This window comes from Cydia strobilella, chromosome 17, assembly GCF_947568885.1.
Source record: "Cydia strobilella chromosome 17, ilCydStro3.1, whole genome shotgun sequence".
NCBI lineage: Eukaryota > Metazoa > Arthropoda > Insecta > Lepidoptera > Tortricidae > Cydia > Cydia strobilella.
Window position 1 is genome coordinate 27315 of NC_086057.1, and position 12424 is coordinate 39738.

The following is a 12424-nucleotide window of genomic DNA, read 5'->3' on the forward strand; positions in this document are numbered from 1 at the left end:
ACCTTTGCAGGATCTCTGTTAGCAACAAGAAACCCGATTTTATACTACTTAGTTCACTGATGTTTAAAGGCGGTGCGTAGTCATGTCCTGGCGGTCACCATTAATACTGGCATCGGACTTCCTAAACTATCGTTATATTAATCATGCAAAACACACATCAAACACAATGACTGCTTTTTGCTAAAGCTTAGACCGAGAAATCAACACGAACCGTACACAATACATGGACCGTCAAAATGAATGAACCACCAAAACAAGACTAATAAGGTCCCCTACACATCACTCCTTCATCAACCACCCAAACTCCTTCATCTCGCGATCAAACGCCTCGTCTCTGTACTGCTTGATCTTGTTTAAGGCCGTCTCGAAGTCGGTGTGCAGCCGGCAGGTGCCGCCGTAGCGCGGCGGCAGGCACTCGCGCGGGACGTGCCGCTGCAGCGACTCCAGGTCGCTGCCGTGGAAGTGGATGTTGGCCCAGGCCTTCCTGCTGATGAAGCGCTTGAAGAGGAAGAAGAACGTGTTCAGCAGCCAGTTGTAGTTGATGATGTGGCAGCCGTGCATGATGCCGGGGAGCGCGTACTGGAAACCACTATGTCATTGATGAAAATGGAAATAAAGTCTAGGACGAATAATATGTACAAATGTAGTTCAGAATTGTTTTCCATAGATTTTCTCGGAAACGTTTGTATTTGTCATGCTACTTCAGTCAACCTCAGTACTTTTTGTGCCGAGACTGACTGAAATAGCAAGATACGTTCGTACGTTTCCGAGAGGATACGATGGAATACAATTATGCACTAGGTACATCTGTACTGAAGTTTTATTGATGGTTAGATTATATTCATGTATATGGCTTTATTATTACAAGCTTTTATATAACTTGGCTTGTTTGTAAACCCTGCCCTGCCATGTAAGTTTGTTGTTTGTTAGTTATTAGTGTGAGTCAAATCTTGGAACCTAAACTTGACCCACTTCCCGATTTCCGATTAAGCTGAAAATTTGCATCAGAAATCAGGTGACAATGCAATATTATGTTACCATCGAGCTGATCTGATGATGGGGACAGGAGGTGGCTATAGGAACTCTGTGATGAAACAACGCAACCTATATAATTGTGATTGGGGATTTTAGAATTGTCTCGATGAGTATTAGTTGCCTGTGGTAAGAAAAGTACAGTCAGCGAGAAAAGCTTGTAGATACCTACCAAAAATTTAATTTTTGTCAAAAACTTATTTTCATTCTGTCTGGGTGGAAAGTAAGAAGTGAGACCACTTAGTCCGCAAATTCGTCGAATTGAAGTCTACCTATAACCGTGCAACCGGTGTAACCACTCTTTTATAGCGCACCAACGTGCAAGTATATTTGAGTCCTTTAGTCCCAGGGATCTAATTTTGCCAGACTAAAAACCACTTTGAGGTTTTAAATTTGTTGGCATTACTGACCCGATATCGCGTCAGTGGAAGGAACTCAAGGGTTTAACGCATACTCCGGTCAGACAGACGATTTGAAGGCAGGGCAGGTGATGCCCTCGAGATCGAAGATGGCGGTGCAGCCCTGCAGCCCCATCTCCATGAAGGTTGAATGCTCACCCCGGTCAGACAGACGATCTGGTAGGCCACGGTGGGCGTGAGCGTGGCGATGTGCTTCATGGTGATGCCCTCGAGGTCGAAGATGGCGGTGCCGCCCAGCACCTGTGTGCGCGGCGAGCGCAGACCGCTCTCCATGAAGGCCAGCGCGGCGCGCACTAGGTCCTCCACGGGGAAGTCGTCGGGGTCCCATGTACCTGGAGAAACAAATCAGAATTATCTATCTACTTATAACAGAAAATATTAAAATCACTATGCATTTGTTTACTAAACATTTTTCCGAAGGATAATTTTCAGGAACTCGGCCACACCATTTTTTTATTCGAAATTTTTTTATTTTATTTCTACATATGATCACGAACTGCTTTAATCCTTATAAGAGAAAAAAAATTTTTTTTTCCGATTTCGATAGGTACGATCAGTGTGTTTGAACAAACAATCCTCCAATGTAAATATTCCTTGTGATAACATCAACTAAATAGATTTCTTCTGTGTTGTGTATCATATAATGTGTTTAGATTGTTAGTGTTCTGGACTGCGCATATGCAATGAGTAGACGACGCGTAAGTAGACTAAATGAGTGTTCCGTTGAACATTTGATTAATTCCATGAGGTCCTTTGTTCAGGACAGGACATTTTCGGCTGGTTACGATGAATGAGTACCAGTATGATAGTTGACCTTTGACTTAAGCTTCATATCCCATCTAAGTAATTTCATTTAATTTCGTCTCTTTCTTCAGATTCTCTTTAAAAGTAGGTGGAATATTGTATTCCCTTCAAAGCAGCTTTTGAGTTACTTCCAAGACAATCACCGGTACAGATGCTAAACGCATTCATGGTCAATATTTCGCCCAACAAAATGAAATGATTTACACCAGGACATTCAGCTTGAGTTTAAAGCCCTTGATTAGTAATGCAACAGTTTTAAGTTACCATCGGTGAACCTTATATCTGTACAAGTTAAACAAATAAATGATTGGGGACAAATTGGGGACAATCAATCTTACTCAGATTGACCTAGTCCCAAACTAAGTATAGCTTGTACTAGTTATGGGCACTAGTTGGCGACGATATATAGATAAATACATAGTTAGAAACATAGAAAACATCCATAACTAAGGAACAAATATTCGTGTTAAACACACAAATAAATGCACTTGCCGGGATTCGAACCCGGGACCTCCTACTTCGCAGGCAGGGTCAAATACCGACCGACTATAGTCTACGAGGTCGTCACTTGTCGGTGAACTGTACTGTACTAGTACTCACCGAAGCGGGCGATGAGCAGGCGGCCAACGCCGGGCGGGTCGAGCATAGCGGCCTCGTAGGCGCACTTCACCTTCGCCAGCGACCACAAGTCCACGTCTCGGTACAAGTAAGGGTATTGCTCCAGGAAGTTGCAGTACCGCACCAACTGCCGATAAGTACATTATCTTTGTCTATATATAATCTAATTATTTAAATAACTATTTATTTGTCCCTCTTGCCGTTGAAATTACGGGGTGCTGGTGTGCGGAGGCCAAGGCGTTTTTCGGGGAAGTGGGGAGACGCATGCGGGAGAGAGGTTTTGATCCTCGCTCTGGGTCCTTCCTGATGCAAAGATTGTATATCGCGGTTCAACGTGGCAACGCGGCGAGCGTGGTGGACACCTTTGCATCGGGGGGGCATTAAATACATTTTATCAAATTTTTATAAATCTTCATTTTTAGTTTTAAAGTGTGTCGATAGATGGCAGTGAATTTACTGTAGTTACAAAATTTACTATGACAGTACCGCTCTATAATATCTAAGATAGATATAACTCCGTAATAGATGGATACAGTCTAAGGAAAAAACGTGCCTCGAAAATCAAGAAAATTTGATTCTCGATCAGAGGGCGCTACTAGCTTTGGCCTACTGTCGTATAGATGGCGTTGACGGTTTCGTTTGTTATTTAACAATTTTAACGCATACGTATCAGTGAAAAACATGGGACAAAATCATAACAATAATTAATGCAAATAAAAAAAAACATTTATCCATATTTAAACACATTTTATCGTATTTTTATAAATCTTCATTTTTAGTTTTAAAGTGTGTCGATAGATGGCAGTGAATTTACTGTGGTTACAAAATCTACTATGACAATACCGCTCTATCTTATTATATCCTCTTTGGTTTGAGTAAGAGTAATTTTTTGTTGTAATGTATAAAATGTACTTACTGTAAAATAATTGTGAAATTAAACTATAGAATAAATAAGTATAATTCAATACAATTTGAGATTTTTTTATTAGAATAAGAATAAGAATAATTTATTGAGAAAACCTTATTGCTTTATTTTATTTATAATATGTAGCATATCTACATAACATAAATATAACGTAGCGGAAGTTGAATGAAAGCTTGTTTTATTTAAGCGGAGAGGCTAACTAGAATTTTCTAATGTACTTATATTATTTACTCGTACAATATCTAATTTTGAATAGGTTCCTAGCGGCATCTACTGCCCAGCGGATGTACTTATAGTACTTCCGCCGCTCGCTGCTAGAGGTCGCCAGTGCTCGTGTTTGGTGGTGTTTTGCCGCACAATAATTGTCATTAGCGTAATATTTGGTAATATATACTACTTCCCCTAGCAATAATAATAGTCATTTTATTCGTCACTCTAATTTACATGTCAGACTGGATACCTACAAAAACCCTTACCTAGTAAGCATAATCCTATTAAATATCAGTTTAATACCAAAAACATACAAAATAAAAATTCAATATTGCTATGTATATCCAGAATTAGTGTCTTACATTTAGATTTCTAATATTTTTGGCTTTTATGGGCGTTGGAGACACCCTTTAGCTCTACCCATCGGTAGATGGCGCTAGTAGTGTAGTTCTGCCTGTATAGTTGAGATAATAATAAATAAATAAATATTATAGGACATTCTTAAACAGATTGACTAAGTCCCACGGTAAGCCCAAGGAGGCTAAATATTAAGTTTGCTCATCCGCGAAATAATAACGTGCTAGACTGCTAGTGAATCAGTGCTAAGGGTGGTATTACACCTGTCCAATATTTCTTGTTTCAATGTGCATTGCGTCTCACTCTCTCATTAAGTAAAATGTGAGACGCAAATACACATTGGACCATGATATTGTAAAGGTGGAATACCTCCCTAACCCGTTATACTTACGTGCTCTTATTTTTTGCATGCTTTTAATGTTCCCGTTCCCGCCGCGCCCTCCCAGGCTCCCACCACAAAAATAAATATAATCGCTCTCTTTGTGCGTAGACTCAAGAGGGGAAATATTTATGTTTTAATTATGAATAAGTATCTAAGTTTGAATAGGTACCTACCACTGCCCAGCGGATGTATATCTTACAGTTCCGGCGCGCGCTCGTGATTTTGAAGCATAGAGTAACATACTAGAGCGGTACTGTCATAGTAAATTTTATAACCCCAGTAAATTCACTGCCATCTGTCGACACACTTTAAAACTAAAATTGAAGATTTGTAAAAATACGATAAAATGTATTTAAATATGGATAAATGTTTTTTTATTTGCATTAATTATTTTGTTGATTTTGACCCCATGTTCTTTCACTGATATGCGTTAAAATTGTTAAATAACAAACGAAACCGTCAACGCCATCTATACGACTGTAGGCCAAAACTAGTGGCGCCCTCTGAACGAGAATCAAATTTTCTTGATTTTCGAGGCACGTTTTTTCCTTAGACTGTATCCATCTATTACGGAGTTATATCTATCTTTGGAATTAGTGTTTAACATTTGAATTTCCAATCTTTTTTGACTTTTATGGGCGTTTGGGACAGCCTTAGATCTACACCTCGGTAGATGGCGCTAGTAGTTTGTGTTTCTAGCTCAAAATACACAATTCAAAATTTAATTTGAGATTATACAATCGTAGTACTAAACTAAATAATAGCGTCGACCACAAGATACTTGTTTATCACTAAAATATCGCTGCCAGCGCCAGCGCCAGCTCATAGTCCAACTCGTGTCGTGTGAAGCGAATCAGTGCCAGACTCTTGCATATATTGCAAACCATTTGGTGCCTTCTAGGTCAAATAGTTGTATTGTAACTAAAAGTCTCTTGAGTATGAATTGTAGCAATAGAAATAAATTAAAATTAATGAATTGTGGTACCCTGTACAATTTCCTTAAGAATTAATTTTATTTAAGTAACATACTTAAATAATTCTATTATTTTCCGGATGTAAAATTTGGTTTTGGGTTCTATTGCCAGGAAACATGAAATCAGAAATTATTTATTTGGTTAGGAATACCGGATATCAAGATATTTTTTTTTGAATAGGTAACGCTAGCGGCATCTACTGCCCAGTGGATGTACTTCTTGTTGTTTGCCGCTCGCTGCTAGAGGTTGCTAGTGCTCGTGTTCTGCTTTAATTTTTACGTTGTCTCCGTACAACGTGTCAACTTAGTGTATTAGCGCCTTGTCACTATATATGTATTCTGTAACTTCATTTGAATCGGAGTAATTTTACTTTTGTTTGTTTTCATCTTGAACTCTGAGACCTCTGTTGTTATTAGAATAACTAACTATAACTAGAAGCCCCTAGAGGGGCTAATGAACTAAGTGTTTAAAACTTAGGATTATTGTAAGGCTTCTATTGCCATAAATTTTCAATTAGGTATGCTTTTTTTTTTCTTCTCCTTTTTGTACGCATGTGTGTGTGCGTAAGTGCTAGCATTAGTTTAAAATTGAATACTTTGTAACTACCTGTGAGTTCCTGTAATTGGCTTCCTGTTTTAATCTTGTTGTTTATTGTAAGTGTATAGCTGTTGGTTCTCCTTATCATAAATAAATAAATAAAAGTGCTCATAACCGTTACGTAGTAATTAGCTCTGAATTATTCAGGATTAGTGTGTTGTTAAAAACTTATCTTTTTTTTGACTATTATGTGCGTTGGAGACGGGTCTAGGTCTACTACGCCTCGGTAGATGGCGCTAGTAGTAGTGTAGTGTATGTGGCTGTATATAGATGGATACAGTCTAAGCAAAGATAGATATAATTCCGTAATAGATGGATACAGTCTAAGGAAAAAACGTGCCTCGAAAATCAAGAAAATTTGATTCTCGATCAGATGGCGCCACTAGTTTTGGCCTACACTCGTATAGAGGGCGTTGACTGTTTCGTTTGTTATTTATAATTTTAACGCATACCAGTGAAAGAACATGGGTTAAAATCATATAAAAATAATTAATGCAAATAAAAAAATCATTTATCCATATTTAAATACATTTTATCGTATTTTTATAAATATTCATTTTTAGTTTTAAAGTGTGTCGACAGATGGCAGTGAATTTACTGGGGTTACAAAATTTACTATGACAGTACCGCTCTAGTATAAGTTACTCTATGGTCTAAGGAAAAAACGTGCCTCGAATATCAAGAAAATTTGATTCACGAACAGATGGGGCCACTACTTTTTGCCTACTCTCGAATAGATGGCGTTGACGGTTTCGTTTGTTATTTAACAATTTTCAAGCAAATCAGTGAAAGAACATGGGTCAAAATCATATGAAAATTATTAATGCAAATAAAAAAATCATTTACCCATATATAGATATAATACATTTTATGGTATTTATATACATCTTCATTTTTAGTTTTAATCGTGTGTCGATAGATGGCAGTGAATTTACTGTGGCTACTTTACTATGACCATCTATGACCAAAAATAGATAGGTATCTATGACAGTACCCCTCTATCGCCTCTATCCTATAATATCCTCTTTGCTGTATAGTTGACATAATAATTATTGGGTTTCCTTACAATACCGAAGTTATTTTTTAAGTTAAGTAATAATAGTATCGATCACAAGAGTATTTTTGTAAATAAAAGTAAGTATATATGTTTCTCAAGACAAAATAACGTTGCCGGCGTCGGCTCATAGACGAACGAATTATTATTAATTCACAGTAAACATTATCCCAACTCCTTTGTGAATTTGGGTTGTCTGGAAATTGTTTTTCTGCGCAAGCAATTTTAAAAGCATTTATGGGCAAAGCCCTTACCTAAGATATTTACTATATGAGACCAGATGTGCTATAAGTGGACGCCAAAACGGCTGAGGAAGCCACACCGGATATTTTGCGAATTCCTAAACCTCCAAACCGAATAGGGAGGGACGCTTGAGGCCAGGAAGGCTTACTATTAGTCTCGCACCCACCTTTCGTGCCGAAATCTAGCTGTACTGGTTCAAAAAGGGACTGCAATTTTTTTTTATGTCTATTTAGTATTTAATACATATTATTATTACTTAATAGTAAAAGCTACCTGCATGGCAATTATCATTGTTGATTGTCGGATGATTATATACCTATATATATAAAATGGAACATTTAAGTCGGATTAGTAGTCGGCATGGCAATGTCATGGTGATATGATAGTTACGTGTCTGTGCGCGCGGCGCACGACGAAACGGCGAGTGCGCAGGAACTTGAGTAGGAACGCGTCGTCCATGCGCCGCGGCGAGCACTCACCACGCTCTGCAAAACAAACAACACCAGATTTTAAATCTTCAATGATAATTGGATTAATATAGTCCGGTCATGGGACCGGAAGAAGTGCCGTACACGAAGAGAGCGGGCGGCAGGAAGCTAAAATGATGATGAAGATGATCTCACCGTATATCATGTTCCGGAGCTCCTGAATGGCCGCGGGCCTGGAGTCAGGGTCCTCGTCGACCAGCTCACGCGCCAGCTCCAGCAGTTCCGGGTGCTCGGACGTGTCGAGATCGGCTTCGTAGCACAGGTCGATGAACCGGTCGAGCATGTTGCTGTACAGCTGGCTTCAATCCTGTGAAACGTAAAATGATACGTTAGCAAACTGTCTGAGGGCCTACCGCGAATACCAAAGTTCGCAAATTAGGGCTATACCTACGGCTACCACGAGTTTGACGACGGACTCATACATTTATTAAGTTTTACGTCATTCTCGTGAGTAATAATAATAACGTTCTGCCTATTTCGGGTACTTTCACTCAATCTTAACCCAAGGTGTCGAACTATGGGGTACGTCAGCAGACTGTGACAGACCGTTTAAACTTCAGAAGCGTGCTCTTAGAATTATATCTGGTAAGCCCTACGATCATCCAGCCCAAGCATTATTTAAGCAGCATAAAATTCTAACTGCCTTAATTGTATCTTCATATTGATGGCCTGCCAACACGTGAGGTCTAATCTTAAACAATACACAACGCGCGGTCAGTGTCAAAATACCCGTGGTGCACACCTGCTACTTGTCCCGCACCGCAGACTCGCTAAAGCTCGAAAGTCACTCGCTGTCCTAGGTGTCAAGATCTATAATATTATTATTATTTATATAGGTATCGATATTTTTGACATAAACTTACAATCGTTTTAAGCATGTATATTATTATTGTATATTTAATTTTAATTTTATAAATTTTGGTAAAATAAAATCAGTTATGGACTTTAGAAATAACTATATATTATATAATACAACTATGAAATTATTAAAAGTTAAATAAGACACTGTCAAATATATTGTACATATATAAATTAATCTTTAGATTTAAGATAATTGCCTTGCCCTACCAGGGCCCGTGTGAAACTATTATATATGTAACACCTGTGTACCATGGATGCAATAAATAAATATAAATATAAATATGAATATAAATAATACCCTACCTAGTGACATAATTACCTCGGCGAGCGATAAAATATTTTACAATAAGATTAAATAAATGATGCTTGACCTGTGTTGCTACAGTGTGAATGAATTTATTTTAAGGAAGTGTAATAAGCCCTGACATTAGATAAAAAACTGAGATATAGATATAATAATTGTAATAATGAACTTTATCAATAGAACTACGAACACAAATTGTATATTGTAATGTAGTATAAATTTATTATAATTATATGGTTGACATAGTATGGTATATTATAGTATGGCTGAATTGACGCGTAAAATTTGTACAATTTTATCAATAAATGTATCTTATCTTATCTTATCTTAAGCGCTACTATTAGGTACCTACAGTCCGCTGCAGAGAAAAAGTACCTACCCTTACTGCATACAAATAATTTCTATGCAGGAAGGGTCCTTTTCTCTGCAGCTGACTGTACCATCAAATCAAAGTTACGTTACACTTCACATCTGGTAGTTTTACGGTAAAGGTAAAGCTCGTCACAGACGATAATATATTGGCAGATACTGGCAGATACCGACAGATACCGACAGATATCTGCGAGTATCGCTAAAGCACCACACACGCAACGATACCAAAATATATATCGCTCCCTGTCTAGCACCTACATTGTGAGAGAGACAAAATATACCGACCGATACATCGCAAGGCATCTTAAGGCATCTGCAGATGCCTTGCGATAGGATATCGACAGTTCCCGAAGTATATATTACAGCTTCGTGTGGGGGCCCTGTCAAATAGTACGTAAAAGATATGCCGTATCTGTCGGTATCTGCCGATATATTATCGCTCCGTCTGTGATGGGCTTAATAACTTAAATATGATAAACTGAAATAGATGTCATACAAATACTAAGGAGGTGGTTGTTTAAGCCCCTAAAGGCCTAAATACAAGTACCTAAGGACAAGTACGGTGAGCGAAATGATACGTAAACTGAAAATGTGGTTACAAGTAAGGACAAGTACTTAAGAGCGTTAAATAAATAGCATCATTTAGATATTTTGATGTCAAATGTAAGTTAGAATTGGCCACCACGCCGCGCCGGCATCTTGCAGCCCTAGCTGGGGTGTTAGCTGCTCTGGTAGCAGTAGGAGCATAGCAGAGTGTAACACTCGCTCTCGCTGCCCTCGATCATGCTATACTTTGCTATAGCATTTGTTTTATAATTATTCATTTAAGACGAAAGGGGACAACCGTTCTCCATACAAATGTAGCCCCATTTCCCTCTTTAGCCCCATAGATACTGATGTTTTAGAATTAGAACATATTTTTATAAAATCATATGTTTATTAACTAAATATAGCTTTGTCCCTTCGTTTGATTGTTTTTTTTACGATAAGCAAATTCTAGACCAATTTTTACAACCTCCGAACTCTTATAATAATTTAAAAAAACAAACAAGGGGCCTTAGCTATGGTCAATATACATTTAATTGTGTAAAAACATTTCCTATAATGTCAATACCCAAGAAGAAAAACGGGTACTGCTGCAGGGCAGGGCAGGGCAGGGCAGGGTGAGCAATCGCAATATTGTAAACACGTGAACAGTGGTGTGAGAGTTGAGACGAACCCTAGTAGAGCCATGTCACATGTGATAATTTCCGCCTACTGCAGGGTGCTAATTTGAATTTTGGCTGTGCTTTATATGGTAACTATTTATAAAGTTTATTCAAAGGAAGAATAATATATAAGCCAAAAAAATTTTATGAAGCAATATTTAATTAAGACGCCGTGAGTTCAGGTCCTTCTCCAAACATGTGGCTGAGCACTGAGCCGTGAGCGGGATCGCAGATATCATTGTTTTTAGGGTTCCGTACCCAAAGGGTAAAAACGGGACCCTATTACTAAGACTTCGGTGTCTGTCTGTCTGTCCGTCTGTCTGTCTGTCTGTTTGTCTGTCTGTCTGTCCGTCTGTCACCAGGCTGTATCTCATGACCCGTGATAGCTAGAGAGTTGAAATTTTCACAGATGATGTGTGTCTGTTGCCGCTATAACAACAAATACTAAAAACAGAATAAAATAATCATTTAAGTGGGGAACATCCCATACAACAAAAGTGATTTTTTGCCGTTTTTTTTTCGTGATAGAAGATATAACATATAATAGAAATCTAAAGATCTCATTAATGTTATGTTGTGATCTTATGAATGTTACGTGTAATGTTGTGTTCATGTGTGAGCCTAATGTGTCCCAATGCTGGGCAAAGGCCTCCCCCCTCTCATGATGTTAAATTTATATATATGGGATATATTATGTAATATTATAGTATTAAGTTATATACGTGCTCAATTTGCAGTGCCCTACAGGGTTCATAGCTAGATCACCATTTTAATGTAAGACCTTATTGTACCTATGAAAGCAATAAATTACTGATTACTGATTACTGATGGTACGGAACCCTTCGTGCGTGGGTCCGACTCGCACTTGGCCGGTTTTTAAATTTATATTTATATTTTTAGTTTATTTTAACAAAAAAACGCTATCGAAAAAAGAGCGAATCATTAGTTTAATAAAAAATAAAATTACGCATTTTTAGAAGCAATTTTCATGTCAATAGCTTTTGTGCAAAAATAGTAAAAAAAAAAGAATCGTGCGTTTTTGACCTAGCTTCGTGATTTCTTTCCTATCGAGCGAAAGTTGTTTATACTAATTTTTATGAAGCAGAAACGTCTGCGAGCGATACCCACTACTACAAATTAAAAATTTGAAAGTTGTTTTAATCAGGTTTCGAATCTATGAAGTTCGTAGAGAAAGGCCTCAAAATTGCTATTCATATCTCAAATGACCTTAAAAAGCGCTACGATTTTTCAAAAACTCTTCTGGCTGAAACCAATTGCATCTTATAAAGAATACAAAGAAATCAAAGTTAGTTATTACTTAGGTAGGTTGAAAGCGAATATTTTAAATCTCAAATCTTCAAAATCTTCTTTATTGTTTTTAATTTTTAATACTAATTTTGATTAAATTTCATTTTATTTATTTTATTTTATGATAAGTCAACACCCGTAATCAAGAAGCTTACATTTTTAGCCCAGGGCAGTTTTTACTATGAGCGGCCGGCCAGGATAAGCGAATTAAAATGAGTACTTACTTACGAAGTAAAACTTTTATCCACACACCATAGGTAGCACTCTC

The 12424-nt window shown here is 37.7% G+C and overlaps 1 protein-coding gene across 1 annotated transcript; it reads right to left on the reverse strand.

Moving 5' to 3' along the window:
- Positions 1-247: 247 nt before the first annotated feature.
- LOC134749137 (alpha-tocopherol transfer protein-like) lies at positions 248-8424 on the reverse strand. The gene is made up of 5 exons (XM_063684041.1): positions 8239-8424; positions 8006-8100; positions 2856-3000; positions 1590-1783; positions 248-579 (listed from the first exon to the last, which is right to left on the reverse strand). The coding sequence occupies exons 1-5, from the start codon at positions 8384-8386 to the stop codon at positions 280-282; spliced, it is 882 nt and encodes a 293-aa protein (XP_063540111.1). The 5' UTR covers positions 8387-8424; the 3' UTR covers positions 248-279.
- Between the last annotated feature and the right edge of the window lie 4000 nt (positions 8425-12424).